Here is a 20,608-nt window from a genome sequence, read left to right as displayed (position 1 = left end):
ATCCGCCTGCCAGTTCTCCACCCCCGGAATGTGTACCGCCGATATCGCCGGGACATGAGTCTCGGCCCAGGAAAGAATGTCGGGCACTTCCCGAGCCGCACAGGCACTCCTGGTGCCCCCTTGGTGATTGACGTAAGCCATCGCCGTGGCATTGTCCGTCTGAACCCGGACAGCCGCGCAGTCTGTCCGTCCAAACTTGAAGGCAGAGATTTATCGCACGCAACTCCAGAATATTGATCGGAAGGGAGGATTCCTCCTCCGACCAAGTTCCCTGGGCGGACAGAACGCCCAGAACACCACCCCAGCCCGACAGGCTGGTATCCGTGGTGATCACCGTCCATGAAAGAGGGCGAAAAGACTTAACCCCCCCCCGACACCGCCGGGGACTGGAGCCACCACAGAAGGTCCCTTCTGGTGCGATGGCTCAACGAAATCTGGATATCCAGAGATTGCGGACGCCCGTCCCACCTGGACAGGATCTCCGCCTGGAGACCCCTCGTGTGAAACTGGGCAAAGGGAATCGCCTCGAAGGCCGAGACCATCAGTCCCAGACACCGCATGCACTTCCGCAGGGATGAGCATGGAACGTCCCTGAGGGACTGGACTTCTCCCCGAAGAGTCTTGAGTTTGTCGTCCGGTAGGAAGACCTTCGCCTGGACCGAGTCCAGGATCATCCCCAAATAGGGAAGACGAACCGACGGACACAGCGTCGACTTTGGATAATTTATCGTCCAACCAAACTCCCGTAGAGTCTGCACTGTGACGGACAGATCCGACTCCAGACCCTGGCTGGTCGCAGACCAAACCAGAATATCGTCCAGGTACCCCAGGACAGAGATGCCCTGGGCCCTTAACAAGGCCAGCAGCGGTGCAAGCACCTTGGTGAAAACCCGCGGAGCCGAAGCGAGGCCAAAAGGTAACGCCACGAATTGGTAGTGATCCTCCGCAATGGCGAATCGAAGGTACCTCTGGTGACCCTCGAAAATGGGGATGTGCGCAAAATGCGCATCCTTCAAGTCGATGGAGGCCATGAATTCCCCTGGAACCAGGGCAGCCACCACCGACCGCAGAGATTCCATGTGGAACTTGCGGACCCGCACAAAGCGGTTCAGAGCTTTTAAGTCCAGAATCGGACGTACCTTGCCCTCCTTCCTGGGCACGGTGAACAGATTGGAATAGAACCCCCGAAATCTGTCCCGATGAGGCACCGGAACCACCACTCCCTGAGCCCTCAGGTCCCGCACCGCTAGGTGCAGATCCCGCAAACGCTCCGGAGACAGTTGAAGATTTGAGGGGAAAAATCTGCTCTCTGGCCGAGAGAGAAACTCGATCTTGTAACCAGATCGAACGATTTCCTGAACCCACCTGTCCCGAACCCGGGACAGCCATGGTTGTGGAAAACCGAGCAAGCGTCCCCCCACCCCAGAACCGGGTGAGGGCGCCCCTTCAGGCCGCACTGTTGTGGGCAGCGGATCCGGACTGGCCGGACTTCTGCTTACCTGTCCACGGCTTCTTCTGGGAGCCCTGACCTTTGAACGGCTTGCCCTTGTAGTGCGACCGAAAGGCACGAAAGGACCCCTGAGAGGGCCGAAAGGAAGCATGCTTCTTACCGGGAGTCGCCTTAGCCTTGTGGGATTGGGGCAAGAGCGTGCTCTTACACCCCGTGATCCCCTTTATCAGTGTATCCAAGGATTCGCCAAAAAGGCGAGAACCGTCATAGGGCAGATTGGCTAAGGTCTTGCGCGAAGATTGGTCCACCGACCAACACTTCAACCAAACCAAGTGGCGGGACAACACCGCCACACCGTGTACACGTGCGGCCAACGGGACCATATCCAAGTCCGCATCGCACAAATACATGACACCCTGATGGATTTGATCCACCATATCCAATGTCGCCGATGGGGCAGAATCAGCCACCAAAACGCGCCTAAGCACCTGCGTCCAGCTCGCGACTGCCTGGGCCGCCATAAGGGAGGCAAACAGAGCTTTCAGCATAGAACCCATAATAGAATAGGTATGACGGGCAAGAGACTCCAGCCTCTTGTCCGTGGCATCCCGGAACACCGGGGTATCCTCAGCAGGAATCGCAGTAGACTTATTCAAAACCGCTATCGCGTGATCCACCGGAGGCGGCACGCACCAGCGCTCATCAGTAGCGGGCGTGAAAGGATAACGCAGTTTGAACCTACTGGGTACCGCAAAAGGCTTGCGGATATTTACGCCATTGTTCCTTAACAGCGCTCTGGAAATCATCCGTGCAGGGAAAAACCTGCGATGTTTTGCGTCTTCTCTTTGTCCCATAAGCCGCCAAGGCAGTAGGAGGACATGGCTCATCCTGCAAGCGCAGCGTCTGCTTAATAAAAGCAACCAATTCATCCATGAGTGCAAGCTCTTCAGACGAGCCAGGGGGAGAATTATCCACCCCTTCAACCTCAGCCTCCACCTCGGACCCCACGAGATCCAGGGAGGAACGGGACCCCGATAGGGAGACCCCAGCCACAGCAGCCCCGTCACCATCACCCTCTGAATCAGAGGAAATTGAAACTCTGGGCCTTTTTGAGGATTGAGCAGCCACCAGCATTTGCACCTGAGCCGCAAGGCTAGCCACAATCGTAGCCAAATCCCCCCTGGGGGGGGAAACAGCAGTCCCCTGGCTTCCCACCAATGTGGCAGGAAATTTGCTTTCCTGAGAATCCATGCCCCAAAGTATGTGGAAGAATAAAGGGTTAACTGCCCATTTAAAAAGCGCAGCGAGCGCAGTACAATGAGACCCCCACAGGGATAAAGTACAACTTGGGCAAGGATACAGGGATAGGGAGGTAAAAACCTGGGGAGACCGCTGCTGCTTCTGCCTCGATCGGTGGCTCAGGAGAAAAGGAAATGCTGACATGCAGAGCGCTCTATGAAAGCCTATGGAAGGCTACAAGAAAATGGCCAAATGGCCCCCATCAGTGTAAACATGCGGCCGGAGCGAGTGCAGCCAAAATGGCGCCGTTTGGCGCCGAAAACCGCCGCTCCTCCACCTCAGTGAGGTGATTAAAAAAACACCATAATGTCATAAAAACATGGCGGACCGCCGCAGCGGTCACTGTAATGTGCCCCAAACACGATATGATCATGCCCCACAGCACACAGCTGTCACACACACACAGGCTGACACAGGCAGTGCAGCACAGCCCCCCCCCTCCTTGCAGCCCACAGCATGCAGGCAGAGAGATAGGGAATTTAACAGTGTGAACACAGGCAGGGTTACACAGTCCCAGACTGACACCCCCCAAACAGACAGGTCCCCACATAAATACACTTACCTCCTAGATGGCGTGGGGAACCCGCACAGGCGAACAAGCCGCTGCACATGAGGCAGGGAGAGTCGCATCCAGGACGCACAAAATCGGGGTTAAGAAACCGCACAGCGCCCAGTGAGGTAGCCACCTCACCAATCATCCCTGCACCGAACAGGGATGGGTCGTTCACTGTGCCAGGAGCGTTACCTGGCTGAACGCTCGATGGCAGGCCGGGAAGCCACTGACCCACAACCTGCGACCAGGGGGATCAGCTCGAGACCCGGCCCGCACGAATCCTCTTCATCAGAAGAATTAACTAACGCTGACAAAAACAACAGCTAAGTAAAGAGAGAGAAAAAACTCAAACAAAAATCCAAAAAGAGAAAAGGCTGAGACTAAAAGCCCCAGCATAGAAACATCCAGCCACTCCTGACAAGCTAGACATTGAAACTGAGGTATGGATACAGGAAGTAGGAGGGTATTGACTGAGGGGACCACCCCCTGGGGGTGGGATGTGTTAAAGCTTTTATATTAACATATTCTGTTGCCTAGCTACTCCTTCGGAGCAAAGTCTAATACCCCATTGTGACGAATATGGAGATGGCGGCGACTGTCGGAGGACGCAAGAGAAATTTAATTTTTTTATTAAAAAAAAAAAAAAATGTCCCGCCACGCTACAGCGCCCTCAAGTGGTCAGGCAGCGCGCCTAGTGACCCCCCGCAGAGAGAGAGAGACCTCCCAAAGGCTCACCAACCCACAGCAAGCTGCACCAGAAGGCCCAGAGTGTCTCAGTAATACGTGTCAGCAGCGATCTTCCTCCAAAAGAATGCCTGTAGATCAGTGTGCCCGGGTCTAGGGAGGGACTCCACCCACATACACGCCTCCAGGACTCCCACACAGCGAATCTATGCACTGAAATACGAGCCGGGTGTACCAAGATGGCCGCCACCATGCAGAGCACATGTGGGCTACAAAAAAATGGCGCCCCCCCCCCCCCCAGGATTACAGACGAAGCGATCAGCAGATGGGCCCTGGGAAGACAGGTAGGAACCCCCCGCCCCCAATTGCGGCCTGTACCCCAGATACAGCCCCCTGTAGACATTTTACATCCCAACATCCCCAGTAGTGAGGGGGAAGGCACAGAGGGGAACCCGGGAAAGTGAAGGTCTGACCGTCCCAGGGAAGGGCCCGCGTCCACCCCAAAATAGGGAGGAAAGGGAGGGGGGGGGGAACATTTACTCACCATACCGGAACAGGCGGGAGCCAACTCCTGACAGAACCCCTCGCCGCCGAAGTGGGGGGGCTGTCGGCCAAATAGGAACGGTGCAACTGGGCCTCAGACCGGCCGTATGCGACCTGGTGAGACGTTCCAACTCATGGGGCCAGTCCCCGTTCAGTGGGACTATGACGCGGCCGACTCAGCGGAGCTAGGGCCTGCATGCGCTCGTTGGCCGGCTGGGGTGACCACTTGATCTCAACATCCAGCCCGTCGCCCAGATCCGGCATAATTGCTTGTAAATCTCACAGGAACAATCTGGAGAAAAAAATAGCTAAAAAAAAAAAAAAAAAAAAAAAAAACTAAATTATCTAAAAAGCTTGCCAGGGCCAGAGATCCCAGCAAGGAACTTAGGTCCTTACTCCTGATTAGGCAGATTAAAACTGACATCCTATAGCAGGAAGAGAGAGGGTATACCCCCTGGGACTGCCCATAGATGTAGCCAAAACTTTTTTCTGCCAAGTGTCCTACTTCTGTATGGGGCAGCATTACCCTACTGTTCTCAAGATAGGAGAACTGCGTCTGTCAATGAGCGACAGAAAGCCAATTTTTTTAGCTGGCTCCTAGATTTAAAGCAAATTTGTCAAGCCTTGTAATAAATGTTATACTTAAGGAATTTGTATGATCTCTTTGCACATATCACACAACTCCAAAAACGTGATAAAACACCCGATTAGGTTGGATAAATGGGAATACGCAGACAGGGATGTGGAATGTCCACAGGTGTTAGGCATTCCTCCTTTCTCTGGGAGGCAGCTATTGACTTTGCAGATTCCATATAAAAATGTAAAGTCTGAAGGTATTTATTGAGGGATCTTTAAAGTGGTTGTAAAGGCTAAAAAAACTGGATTTTTTTCTTACCGTAAAATCCTTTTCTCTGAAGTTCAATGACAGACGCAGCTCCATATAAATCTTGACCATTGCTGCCTCATACAGGAGTAGAACACTAGGCAGGAAAAAGCTTTTTTACCACACCTATGGGGCCGTCCCTGCAGGCATACACCCACACTCTGCTATAGGCTTCAGTTTCGTTGCAAAACAGTGTTTAGAGGAAAAACCCCATCCCACTCAAGATAGAGGGGCAGGTGCTGCATCCGTAAATGAACTTCAGAGAAAAGGATTTTACGGTAAGACAAAAAATCCAGTTTTCTCTATTGTTCATTGACAGACGCAGCTCCATATAATTGACTATTAGGACGTCCCAAAGCAGTATTTGCACGAGGGGTGGGAAAACGCAAGAAAAAGAACGTAATTTGCTGGTAGTGCTCTCAGGAACAAAACAAACTAAAGTAAAGTCTTACAAAAAGGTTCCCAAAAAAACAAACGGCTAAGACCGAACTCCCAGCAGGGCACTGGGTCCTACTCCTAAACTAGGCAGAAAAACTGAAGCCTATAGCAGAGTGTGTGGGTGTATGCCTGCAGGGACAGCCCCATAGGCATGGTAAAGCTTTTTCCTGCCTAGTGTTCTACTCCTGTAGGGGGCAGCATAACCCAATGGTCAAGATTTATATGGAGCTGCGTCTGTCAATGAACGATAGAGAATTTTTTTTTTTTACCTTAATGCATTCTCTCCATTAGGGGAAAAAAGAACGGCAGAAAAAAAAAAAACATTTACAGAACAGGTCCTAGGTGAAAATTGTGGTAAAGTATGACTAGCGGTGGGTGTTATGTAACATCTGGTCATCCACATGAAACTAAGCTCTAAGTGGTTACATTTTTTAGCACCAAGCTAAAAAATGTTTGCACCTATTAAATACATTCCAAACATAGCCACTGTTTTTACAGTAACTGAAACACGTGGCTGCCTTACCTCTCCATGATGCTGGAATGTACATGAAGTGCAGGTTTCACCCATCATGGCGAGCACAATCCCAAAGTGGCCATCAGGGTATGAGTTCCAAAGCAAAAAGGACCACTGCCCTGGACCTATATAGCACTCTGGCTGACTAGAGCGCTTTGTACTTAATGGCAAGGTGAGGAGCGCCCGTGCAGATTCCAGTGCCCGAAGCAGCATTACAGGCCAGAATGCACTGCTTCTGTTTTGATATATGAAGAAGATGGAAGAATTAAAAAAAAGGAAAAAGTATCGACTTAGGATTCAAGCAAAAGAACTAAGGACTCAGAGTGGAGTAGGGTTATAGAGCATGTCCCAAATGCTTTGCCAGTAACCTATCATCTATAAAGCTACGAGTCTCTAACCCAGGGTCTATAAATACTTTTTGCCTGGGTCCTGTACTGTAGGATTAAAGAAACATTTTTTAAAACCCAAATACATATGTAACCACAAGCGTCAGGTTTAGCTACATACAACAATTGTGCTATGCATGTTACATAAATTGCCATACATGACAGAATAAGAGCAATAATGCTAGGGTCATCTTTCAGCAATAACTCTAAACTGATGAACCTGTTAAGCGTTTAAAACACAAGTTGACAATTTAGGGTACTGAAGGTTGTTGCCATTTTAGATCGCTTTAACACAGGCAGACTCTGCAAGCGTTTCAGCCTATTCAGCGGGGAAGCTGTCCGCTGATCAGGTGGATGACAGATCCGTGTCTGCTCCACTTATGCAGAGCATACATAGCCCGGTTTCCTCTATGGGCGGTCGTGTGTAAACGGACAACTTGCCCATTTATATCCGACCCGATCTGGCAGACGGATGGGGGATCCATCTGTTTTTAGTAGATAGGATCGGCTGTTGGCACATGTAAAACTGTCCTTGTACATCCGCTGCTCCAGAGAGGGCAATAGATGGTCCAATTGGGACAAAAAAAAAAAAAAACTGACATGCAGACAAGATCAGTCCACCCATGTGAAAGGGGCCTTACAAGTGCATGACATTTTAGGGCCTGACATGTCTGGTATTTACCCGGCACAAACTTTATTTTTGATTATAAAAAAAAAAAAAAATTAAAAAAAAATAAATTTGATATTACACTATATTGCGCTGGTATGCCCTAAAATTAGCTTGAGCATAGTTACTAAAAATAGGTTTGACAAAACTGTTGCACTAATATCTTTTGAGATACAAATTTCAACCATCACTTTATTGGCCAATGTCCCCGCTTTTAGAAAATATAAAACGTTTAGGCTCTTCACTGATATCAGGTCTAAAATGTGTATTTTAACAAGGGGGGGGGGGGGGGAGACGTTCTGTTAGGGAAAGGATTAGGGTAAATTTGAAAAGAATGTAATAGGAAATGATAGATTATACAGAAAAAAAAAAAAAAAAAAAAGAGACTTACCATTTTTGATCAGACTGTCTTCATGCAATGGACAAACAGCATAAAACACAGGGGGGTCATTAGAATGGGTTTGGTTGGTGACACATGCTTCATCCACTAGGTTCACAGGAGCTGCAGAATGATGTAGTGATGTAGTGTCTTCAACAGGGGGGTTCAGGCCAACATTATACCCAAATTCCCGCTCTTCAGAGCAATTGCTCACATGGAAACTCCGTGTATTTTGGGTACAGTCAGCTGTGTGCACAGCCTCATTTGAATTTACAGTCTCTAAATTAACACCTTGCTGTTCCAGTAATGTTCGAGCTAGCTTCCGCTCAAATGTTGATCGAGTGGTTGAAGTAATAGGCCCACATTTCAAGCCAGCTTTAAGTATCTCCTCCCTCAGTTCATCCGGGTCCAACAACTTCAGATTGGTCAGAATCTCTTCCATACTCTGCCTGCCTATAAAAAAGGAAAGAACAGTGTTCTAGTCAGCAACTGTGCCGTTTAAACCGATACAGAAAACGAAACGCATGTGAAATGGTTGATTAGCTTATTTTCTTCCCATACAGTTTATATGCCTCTCATACAAAATATTTACATCTAACTGGCTAACTTCCGTTCTAAAATGCATATGAACTCAAAAGTGCAGATTTCAGATGTTATAGGAAACACTGAAATGTTCATTGTGCATAAGCAGTACAGTAAACCCCCCTCCATTGCGGGGGTTATGTTCCGGACCCAGCCGCGAAAAGTGAAATTCCGTGAAATAGAAAAACCCTATTAAAATGCATTGTAGGCATGTTTATTTTACTGTCACTGTACGTGTAGAAGCATTTTAAGGTCTTTAAAACACACACTTTTAAAACAATAGAAACTCATTTAAACACATAAAAGATACTAAGAGACAGAGCAAGAGCTATGAAAAACACAAAAATTTCATTTTTAAATGATTTATATAGTAAAATAACATTCCAAAAAAAAAAAAAAACGCAAATTACCGAGACCGCAAAAATTGAACCGCGATGGAGCGGGGGATTACTGTATCCAGAGTTGGGGGGGGCAATGTAATTCTCTCTGAATGGAGCTGCGACTTGGCTGGAATATGTTAATGTGCCTAGGCAATCCCGCTAGGATGACAGCTTCATAGCTGTATCTTTGAATCTAAGGGTGTACTTGCATGAGGGGGTATTATACCCCCCCCCCCCCCAGGGCTGCACTCAAAACATGTTTGAAATGAAGAATTCCTGAGTACACTTATTTCTCTGCCAGCCAGACCACAGTGATCCCTGCTTCCAGGCTCATTAATTTATGGGAACAGACCAGGTTTTCACTCATGCTGAAGTGAACTGTACTGGACTACAAGTGAACCATGCCCCAGAATATCTCTTCCAAGCGGTCCTGAACATGGTTCAAAGCACTCATGCAACACAAATGAAACAGACTAAGGGAGAAATTCATGCCCAGGTATGGTAAAACCTTTCAGCAGGAGTGCACCCTCAACTTACTTATCAACCAGCGACCTACCAGTGCATGGCTGGATTGGAAGGGTGATATACTGGTTATTACTTCAGCAATGTGAGAGATACACAGTGAGGAATGAATGTTGTTCCTCCCACTAAGTGGCCTCAGAAACTCGAAGACTAGTAGGAATTTGTAATTTCTGGTTTCGGTCTCATGTAAACAAGCCGACACCAGCTTGAACAAGCATCTGATCAAACCGATCTTGAATTAAACTGACCAGAATAAAAAAAAAAAAAAAAAAAAAAAAAAATTCAAAGTGCTCCTCCTCTCTCCACGCTTGCACGCAAAGGTAAATGCATATGTAAACTGTTCGTACCACATTTGTGATGTGTATCGCTGAAAACATAGTGAAACCAACTATTCTAGCACCAGATCCCCTATGTAACTCTAAAATGGTAACCTGTAAAGGCTAATAAACAGTCGCCTATGGAGAATTTTAAAAGTACCTAGAGTGTGATAACTATTCAGTTCAGTAAAACAAGCAAAGAATCTGGGCATGGAAAGAAGGCTGGGAGAAGTTGGCAGCACTGACCCCACAGTGCTAGTGGGGAAATTGTTTGCCTGGTAAGTCTGCCATAACGTGCCGATATGCAGTGATAACTAGCACATTATGGCATAAAAGCGCCTAGAGCATTTTTTTTTTTAATCAGAGGTTTCATTCTGCTTTTGAGCTCTTAAAAAGGTTTCTTCTTGCTGGAGGCTGTCAATTTGTTGAAGGCCAGAGCCCCTGAACAGCAGTAAATCATAAAGCAGAACTAAACCAACCAATTTAACGTTTTCAAAAGCAGACATCGCCTGCTAACTCACTTTTCAGGAATCTTCCAGGACAGCACACAGAGAGGCTCCTCCCACCTAACACAGGAAACACATGATCCACATTATAAAGGCTGCTCCAGAGATAGTACCTCGGTATTTAACAAATAACCGAAAGCTGTTATATTGAAACACTATTACTCTAATGGTAATCCATCAACTTTAAGACATGTTATGGGGGTATAACCATGACTAGACACGTCAATCATAATAGGGGGAATTGGGCCATCCTGGAAGATTCCTGAAAAGTGAGTTAACAGGTAATAACCACCTTGTGGAGCTCAGAGGAACTGCAGCCTTGAGAAATGTCTCATAGTGGGAACACGGCCTTGTGCTGTGTGTGTACTGTATATCCTTCCCCTTTATCTCCTCCCTGAGTGTATGAAGAGTCGGAGCGCCTGCCAGAACAGCAGACAGAGGAGAAAGCCGAGTCTAGGAGAGAGACTGACAAACTGCAGCAGACTTGCAGGAGTGAGCGAGGAGGATCCAGTTCCTCTGCCATTGGAGTCTCCTTTCTTTTATGGACCACTTTAAGGGAGCTCCTGCTAATGAAAGAACATAGGTCGGAACCTCTGAGTGGCAATCTAAGGGTGACCAAAATAACAGGAAGCAGAGGATTTAAAGCTCTCTGGAGGTTTATGATGGAGTTGGAGGCTGACACCCAAATTATATGTTCAATTAAAGGCGCAGTGTATTGGCTTTCTGGTGAGTGTCCATTACCTTAACCACTTACCCACTGGGCACTTAAACCCCCTTCCTAACCAGACCAATTTTCAGCTTTCAGTGCTCTCACATTTTGAATGACAACACTGTCCCCATATGAAATTTTCATCCTTTTTTTTTTTTTTTTTTTTTTACACAAACAGATTTCTTTTGGTGGTATTTAATCATAATTGGGTTTTTTATTTTTTGCGCTATAAATGAAAAAAAGAGCGAAAATTTTGTAAAAAAATGAATTTTTCTTCGTTTTGGTTTTAAATTTTGCAAATTTAGTCATTTTTCTTCATAAATTTTGACTAAAATTTATACCGCTACATATCTTTAGTAAAAATAACCCAAATAAGTATACATTATTTGGTCTTTGTGAAGGTTATAGAGTCTACTAGCTAAGGTGCCAATCATTGAAAATTGATCACACCTAAAGTACTGACGGCCTATCATTTCTTGAGACCCTAACAGGTCAGGACAGTACAAATACCCCCGAAATGACCCCTTTTTGGAAAGTAGACATCCAAGGTATTTAGTAAGAGGCATGGTGAGTTTTTTGAAGTTGTAATTTTTTCCCACAATTCTTTGCAAAATGAAGATTTAAAAAAAAAAAAATATTTTTCACAAAATGGTCATATTACGAAGTTATTTCTTACACACTGTATAGGCATACTTGCAACTACACCCCAAAATACATTCTGCTACTCCTCCTGAGTATGGCGATACCACATGTGTGACACTTTTCCACAGCCTGACCACATACAGAGGCCCAACATCCAAGGAGCACCGTCAGGCGTTCTAGAAGCAAAAATTACACATATAATTTTCTGACGACCTATCACACTTTTGAAAGTCCTGGCGCACCTGCACAATGGAATTACCCACAAAATGACCCATTTTGGAAAGAAAAAACACCCCAACACATGATCTAGGAGGCATAATGCGTCTTTTGAACATGTCATTTTTTTCCACAAGTTTTTGGAAAATGTGGAAAGAAAACCAAAACGCATTTTTTTTTTTTTTTTACACAAAGTTGTCCATTTATTAGACATTTCTAACACATAGCATGTACATATCAAAAATGACACCCCAAAATACATTCTGCCACTCCTCCTGAGTATGGCGATACCACATGTGACACTTTTCCACAGCCTGGCCACATACAGAGGCCCAACATGCAGGGAGCACCGTCATTTTCTGACTTTGCATTACAATTTTGTGAGACACTGTAGGGCACTGATAAGCATTGTAGTGGCACTGTTGTGGCCCGGATGAGCACTGACATGGCATGGATGTGGTACTGATGAGGCATGGATGCGGCACTGACGTGGCATGGATGCGGCACTGATGAGCACTGACGTGGCATGGATGTGGCACGGATGAGCACTGACGTGGCATTGATGTGGCACGGATGACCACTGACGTGGCACGGATGACCACTGAAGTGGCATGGGTGTGGCACGGATGAGCACTGATGTGGCATGGGTGAGCACTGAAGTGGCATGGATGTGGCACGGATAAGCACTGACGTGGCACGGATGAGCACTGACATGGCATGGATGTGGCATGGATGAGCACTCACGTGGCTTTGATATGGCACGGGTGAGCACTGACGTGGCACGGATGAGCACTGAAGTGGCATGGATGTGGCACAGATGAGCACTGAGGTGGCACGGATGAACACTGACGTGGCATGGATGAGCACTGACGTGGCATTGATGTGGCACGGATGACCACTGACGTGGCACGGATAAGCAATGAAGTGGCATGGATGAGCACAGATGTGGCATGGATGAGCACTGAGGTGGCATGGGCGGGCACAGATGTGGGATGAATTGAGCATGGATGAGCACTGAGACAGCATGGGCAGGCACAGATGTCGCACAGATGAGGCACGGATGAGACATGGATGAGGCACGGATGGGGCACTAATTGGGCACAGTTGAGGCAGAGGAGGCGTGCAGCTGCAGTTTCTCTCCTCTCCTCGCACGCTGTACCGATTGCTGTGTACAGCGTCCGAGGAGAGGAGAGAAATGAACCGGACATGCGCCGGTTTGTTGTGACGTGATCGCTCCGTCATTGGATGGAGCGATCACGTGGTAAAGGACCGCTCTCATTGGCCCTTTACCACGATCCGTGATGCTTCGGGTCCTCGGGACCCGGCGAGCACGGACACTCCCGTGTGCGTGCCCCAGGTGGCGCGCGGGAGCGCAATTCTGGGAGGACGTTCAGGAACGCCCTCCCAGAACTATACAGCCACTTTGCAGCCGTATTTTTACAATGGCCGGTCGGAAAGTGGTTAAAGGGAATCACAAGAGGAGTGGTGAAGGTGCATGGTGTGAACATCCAAGTAATATGTACACCTGTTGGAGGAAAGGACATTATCGCACTGCCAATTTCCAATTCCCACTGAAAGCTTACTGTAAACAAGGATGTTTTAATATCGCTGCTAATGTTGGTCTTTTCCAATTGTAATGGTTTAACCACTTTAGGACCAGCCGCCGCAGATGTACTGTGGCAGGCTGGCTCGTACAGGCAAAGCGCCGTACATTTACGGCGCTCACTCCCAGGGCCGCGGGACGAACTCCCGAGCGCCCCCGGCCCCACCAATGGTCTGATTGGGTTCAGAACCGATCAGTCATCAGGTCCAGGCCAATGATTTTTGGCCTGGACCTGCTGATCGGTGCTGCCCAATCAGAAACTGACTTGTGCCTGTGTAATGTAAACACAGGCACAGAAATGACCCGCTCTCTCCTCCCAAAATCCTTTTTGGATTCATAGAGAGAAGATCAAAACTGAGTACTGCACACAGCACACACCTAGCTAGGCACACTTAACCCCCGATCATTCCCCCAGTTAACCCCTACACCCCCTGTCACATTGCACACTATAGACAGTATATAGTATTTGCCTATATTTCTGTATTAGTGTGACTTGGTTTAGCGCTTGCGACCTTTTATTTTAGGCTTAGGATACCCGCCAACCCCCCCATTAAAGATTTAACACCTTGATTGCCCTAGTTAACCCCTCCCCCCGTCACATTGCACACTATTTACAGGTAATATAGTGGTTTTCTGTATTTGTGATAGTGTGACTGTGACTTCAGTTAGCGCTAGCGAGTTAGTTTCTGTCCCAAGTAGGTTACCACATAAATAGTTAACCCCCTGATCACCCCCAGTTAACCCCTACACCCCCATCACATTGCACACTATAGACAGTATATAGCATTAGGCTTATGATAGCCGCCACCCCCCCCCAATAAAGATTTAACCCCCTGATCCCCCCCTTCATTGCCCTGTCACAGTGTCCCTTTTATATTGTAGGTTTTTTCTGATCACTATTATTAGTGTAACAGGTGACATTAGTTAGCATTCGCGTCAGTCTAGGACAGCGCAGATCCCCGGCGAATAGTTAGAAATATTAGTTCCCACAACTTGGTTTTTGCACGATCAGCATTGATTCTTGCCAGCCCCTCCACCCAACCCAGCCCACCCCACCTAGGCAAGTGCAGTAATCAATAGATTACTGTCACTTCCAAAAAAGCAACACACACAAAACCTCTGTGTTAGCAGAGCCAGGCCTGATCCCTGCTAGCATTAGCAGTTTTTTGGTAGCGGTTGAAATAGTTCTTGACAACCAGGTGCTTTTTATCCTGCGAGTCAAGAAACTGTACCTGTAATTTTTTTTTGCTAAAATGTCCAAATGGTGGTACGGTAGTGGAGAGGCCTACAGTATACTGACCATGTCAGATGAGAATGATTGGGGAAGCCTCACTGGCAGAATCAGGGTCAGTATATGAACCTTTAGAGAACAGTGGCTCCCTGACAGATAGCTCCGACAACAGATGGGTCCCTGTCAAGATCAGGTGTACCCGACCCCATTCTGGAGTTGCTGAGGTGCAGGAATTGAAGGGTGCTAGTATGGAGCAGCGAGGCAGTACTGGTGAACTGGCAAGCACCAGTGGCCTAATACACCCTGGACCTAGAACAACCAGCACTGCAGTATCGATTGGTGACGTGGTGGGTCCCATAAGTGCAGTTGAAGCTGGTGCGTTGGCTAGTACAAGTGGCCCGCAGCCACCGCAAATTCGAAGACAGGCCCGTAGAGCCCATAGTGCCCTCCCCGATGCGCTGGCATATCCTAATTGGCAACCCACTGATACAGCGCCCGTACTCCCAACCCCCCCCCCCCCATTCACTCCCCAACCTGAAATTCATGTGGTAACAGACAATTTTACTCCCCTGAATTTTTGAGCGTTTTTTCACTGAAGATCTTTTCAGATCCATTGTGGACCAAAGCAATTTATACGCTGGTCAATACATCGCCGCCAACCCAAATTCATCCCTTGCCAGACAATTCGGCTGGAAACCTATAACGGTTTCCGGGTTTAAAACCTTTCTGGGCCTTTCCCTTAACATGGGCATAACCAAAAGGAGTGAGTTGTGGTTATACAGTATTGGTCCACTAACCAAAATCACCATATGCACGTGTACTCCGCTTTCATGTCAAGGGCGAGATACGAGCGAATTCTGCGGTTTATGCACTTCAACGACAATGAAATCTGTCGTCCTCGGGGAGACCCTGAATATGACCTTCTCCACAATATTCAGCCCCTCGCAAACCACTTCAATCAGCGGTTTGCAGCCTTGTTTACCCCCAAAAAGTTGTCTGCATTGATGAGTCCCTGATTAAGTTTACTGGCCGCCTTGCTATGAAGCAGTATCACCCCAGCAAGCGTACCAGAAACGGGGTCAAACTGTATAAAGCTGTGTGGCAGGGCCATAGGCTATACAGTTAGTTTCTGGGTTTACGAAGGAAAAGATAGCACTGTGGAGCCCCCTCAACTGCCCAGACTACATAGGGAGCAGCGTTGGGACTTGGTGTCACCCTTATTCGGAAAGGGGTACCATTTGTACGTGGACAATTTTTATACAAGCGTGCCAATTTTTAGTTACTTGCTTGAACTACAAATTAGCACATGTGGCACCGTGCGACCTTCTCACCGGGGCTTCCCCCAACAGCTTGTAAATTCCCGTCTTAGTCGGGGGGGGGGTTCAAATTCCTACGGCAACGGGCGTTTTGGGGAAACCCCTGTGTGTCCACGAATATAACCTTAATATGGGAGGGGTGGACCTCAACGACAAGCTTTTGGCGCCGTTCTTAGTCGCCCGTAAAGCCAGACGATGGTACAAAAAGTTTCCATTTATTCCAATTGGCTATGCTGAACGCCTTTGTGCTATACAAAGCGTCAGGACGAACTGGATCCTTCCTAGAATTCCAGGAAGAGACCATCTGAGCGTACCTGTATCCAGGAGGTGCTCCGGCCCAACTTCCCCTACCAGATGCAGTGAGCCGGCTGCATGAGAGGCACTTTCCACAAGTCCTCCCGCGTACCCCTACCAAAAGAAACCCCCAAAGAAGATGCTGTGTCTGTAGCAGGCGCAGATTTAGGCGCGACACCCGTTATTGTCCCGACTGTCCTGACCAACCTGGTCTCTGCATTGAGACAATGCAAAAAAGGTTGGGACTTTGAATGAGAGACATGACTGAGTAAAAAATGTTATATCATATTTATTGATACATAAAAAAGGGAGTAATAATAATGTATTGCACGTATAGGCTAGCATGGTATAATAACAGTGAAGTGATAGAGTACATATGTACACCCCGACAATGACAATCTCAAAAGAACCAACATGGCAATGAAACAGTAGTACAGAGTATTAGCATGACATCATAACATCCATTGACTGACGCGTTTCGTGGACTAACGCCACTTCTTCAGAGTCAGTGTATGATCATATCTATAAGTAAATGAGTATAAGCGTATAAGTACATTGCATTAGATGGTAGTCTGGAAATTGGGGGAGAAGGGGAGAAAAAGGGGGGGGTGGGAAACAAGGTCCCCATAGCCCCAACACTTACACAGTGGTTCCAACAGTGACTGGTTCTGGGGGTGAGGGGAGCAACCCCCTGATGTCTCCCCCGGGAGCTGAGGGCACGAGGGGTCCGCGGGTAAGGCGAAGGTGTCACATATAGAGTAAATTTGTAGAAATGTTGCTGGGTAAGCGGAGTATATCTGAATAGAGTAAATGGCCATAATTAATGGTGATTAATTGTATTAGGTATACAACTTGATGTTACTGAACTGATGTGTGTGGTGAAGGAAAATAAAAATGGTGTGAGGATGGAAAATGAAGTGAGGTGAAATGGGGGGATGTGATGAGGGACTGAGATAATAAAAAGATTGTAAAATGGTCATGGTTATGATAAATGTATAACAGTAGCCAAAGTATATCTATATGAAATGAGTATAAATATTAACTGTAATAGATAAGTATGTACTATATAGGGGATATAAGGCTACTTAGTTGGTATGTATAGTAATAGAATACCTACATGGCTATGTACTTTGTGAAGAGCATAATGCTAGTAAATGGTATATGTAGTAAGGGAGTTGTGGTAAGGGAATGTCAAAACATATTAGCTTGGAAATTATATTGAGTGAATGGGTGTGGGGGTGATATGTGGTGAAGTGAACAAGTAAGGCAGCAAAAAAAAAAAAAAAAAAAAAGGGGGGGGGGGGGAGTCTTGGGATGGTGGTAAAATTGTGAACGAAGTGATAAATGTGAATAAAGACGGAAGAAGCCCGACTGATAGCTGTGCCTGAGTAAGGAAGCGTGTAATAGTAACTGAATGAAGAGCGGGGTGAGAAGGGAAGGGAATTAGTGTGAGAGTAGTAGAAGTAGAAAGATTATATAAAATGACCTGTAACAAGAGTAAATCCAGCCAGAAAGGAGAGTGTGCATTGGGGACTGTTTCCATCGCTACCACACACTAGTGGAGTATTAGCGTAGCGTACAGCATGACACAGTGTAGGCCACACTAACACAGGGTCTCAAAAGATGCTCCATGGCTATCGACATTTTGAGAGACCCTAACCTGGAAAGTTCAAGTTGAAAAAAAAAAAAAAAAAAAAAAAAAAAAAAATGTAAATTCCAAAAAATATATAAAATACAAAAGCCAAAAATAATTGTCATTTGAGTTATTTTTCTGTTCTTCTACTCTTCCTACTGTACTTTATTGTTTTTCATTCTATTGTTAGTTTGCCTTGCAAACAGCGTTTGCGCTCAGCATATATGGAAATCTATGATGGCAGCGCTGTAGGAGGTGATCTTACAACTGCAGTTAAAAAACCATTAGGTATACATGGAATTTTGTCATGTATACCCATCTTTAGAAGTGGGTTTGGATGTTTTGGGCGGCTAATGGTGGAAATACTACACAATTTTCTTGTGGTGATTTCTGTTAGGTTCCCTTTTTTCGTTCAGCCCACAGGCTGCATGGAAAAAAAAAAAAAACCTACACTGTGTCAAACAAGGACCAGCAATGTACTGGTACATTGCTGGACTTTGAGTGATTATACCAGGATGCCTGCAGATTTAGGCCTCATCTTGGTATAGTTTTTTACAGCAATTCTAGCGGATAATTGGCTGCTAGACTGCTTTTACAAACAGTGGGAGGGGACTTCCCCCCGCCCCCCCCTCTCCCGCTGCCTTCCGTGGTTTTTCTCGGGCTCTCCTGTCCCACCGGTTAACCCGAGAGTGCAGCCGGTGGTTCAATTATCTAACCATAGATGAACACTTTTCGAAAAGTAGACACCCCAGGGTATTTGCCAAGATGTATGGTGAGTATTTTGCAGCTCATTTATTTTGGAATATATTCTGCAAATAGCTTAGGGTGTCTACTTTCTGAAAAGGGGTCCTTTTGGGGGGGTTTGTGCTGTCTTGGCATTTCATTGCCTCCGAAACTGTGATGGGTAGTGAGGAGTGAAATCAACAATTTACGCCCTTTGAAAGCCTGAAGGTGGCGATTGGTTTTCGGGGTCCTGTACGCGGCTAGACTGCAAAAAAGTTTCACATGAGGTATGCCCATACTCAGGAGAAGCAGCAAAATGTATTTTGTGGTGTAATCTCACATATACCCATGGCATGTGTAGGCAATATATCATTTAGTGACAACTTTGTGTTAAAATATATATATTTTTTTAGTCATACCACCAAAAGAAAGCGGTTTGTGGGGGGGGGGGGGGGGGAGGGACATAAATTTTGTTTGAGTACAGCATTGAATGACCGCGAAATTGTCAGTTAAAGTCACGCAGTGCCAAGTTGAAAAAAAAAAAAAAAAAGGGGCCTGGTCTTTGAGCAGCCAAATCCTCCGCTCTGAAAGTGGTTAAGATGGTTTATTAATGCAAATATGGTGAGGTAACATACAGAGTTTTATAAGATTTTTTTTATTTTTATAGCAGCAACTCTATCAAAATATGACAGAGGAATAGATTGAGATTCCTTTAGTTTGAGCGCTGGGTGAAGGGTTTGTTGTGTATTTACACATCACTTCATTTTAAACAGGTAATAACTGTTTTCCAAGTCATCTTCCAGGACGGCTCACAGAGAGGACAACAGAACCACAGGGTGCACTGATCCGATATTAGGATGGAATATCGGCCTCGACACTGCCAAAATAGCTGGATCGGGGAATCTGTAAAATTTACAGATCCACGGGCCAATCCAGTTTAGTCACAGCAGAACCTATCGCGGTGTCTGCTGAGTACCAGCTCAGCCGTCACTTGCACGGAGCCGCTACTTCCTTCATAGGTCCGGCTCACAGGTGGAATGATATAAGATGCACTCAGCCTGTGAATGGAGGAGCCATACACAGTAAGCAGTGGCTTTGCTCTGTACTGCAGCCGCATGCTTCCCGGGCTCAGCCAGACAGAGTGCCTACAAGCAAATCCCTGCAAGTACCCTTATACTGTATACTGAGTATATATAACACATACACATTATATACATATACACACACTTTGCACTTTTTACATGTTTACAGTTTGATTGCTATTGTATGTTCAAGCAATAAACTTTTTTCTTGTGGCTGCATTTTATTCTTCTTTTTCATTTTGAGTTTGATTACATATTTTAGATTTTGAATGCACAATTGTTAGGTCAGGTATCGGGACTAGAAAAGTCGGATCGGTGCACCCCTACATTGAACTACCCGATTAGGGCAGGACCCCTGCTTGGAGTACTTTTTTCCCCCCCAAAGGCCTGGTCTTGGCTCGAGAGTAGGTCCAACCTGTAGTGCTTCACGAAGTTTGGAAGCTGGTCCAGGTTGCGGCTTTGCAGATTTGGAGTGGTGATGCTTTGGCCCTTTCTGCGCAAGTAGTGGCTACTGCTCTGGTAGAATGAGGTTTGATTGTCTAAGGTGGAGTCAGAGAAGATGCCAGATATGGCTCACAGAACGCTGCCTTTAACCATCTGCCAATGGTATTTTGCGAAGCCTTCTTACCTTTGTAGGGTCCACAGAAGAGAATGAGTGAACAAACCAGTGATAGATCTCCAGTCCTTTGTGCGTTCGATGTATGCAATCATGTACCCAGCATCCACGCTACTGAATTCTTCTTTAGCATTTTTGGATTTTGCACAGTAAGATGGGATTACAATTTCTTCTGTTCTATGAAAATTGCTTGCTACTTTTGGAAGAAAAGCAGGGTCCAAAGACAGGACGATTTTGTCCAGCGAACTATTACAATATGGTTCAGCGACAAGAGCACATGAATTTCAATGACCCTTCTAGCCGAAACCAAACACCACCAGGAGGGCTGTTTAAGCGGTAGGAGCCTAATGGAACAGGTCTCAAGAGGCTCGATGGGTTCACTGCAAAAAAACATTTAGGTACTAATGCAAGTGGGGTGCGTTTTTACCCAATGGCCGTTA

General features: G+C 46.6%; 1 protein-coding gene across 1 annotated transcript in view; it reads right to left on the bottom strand.

Annotated features, from left to right (window-relative positions):
- The window catches only part of ANKLE2 (ankyrin repeat and LEM domain containing 2), a 118,571-nt gene that overhangs the window by 68,609 nt on the left and 29,354 nt on the right, over positions 1-20,608 (bottom strand). Inside the window, exon 2 of the mRNA XM_082243411.1 lies at positions 7,809-8,249. Within this exon, the coding sequence (XP_082099537.1) occupies positions 7,809-8,249 (441 nt within the window). The remainder of the gene's footprint in view (positions 1-7,808; positions 8,250-20,608) is intronic.

Source organism: Pelophylax lessonae, assembly GCF_965119305.1.
Source record: "Pelophylax lessonae genome assembly, chromosome: 1".
Lineage (NCBI taxonomy): Eukaryota > Metazoa > Chordata > Amphibia > Anura > Ranidae > Pelophylax > Pelophylax lessonae.
Note: the sequence above shows the minus strand (reverse complement) of the source record. Positions and strands in the feature narration are given on the sequence as shown.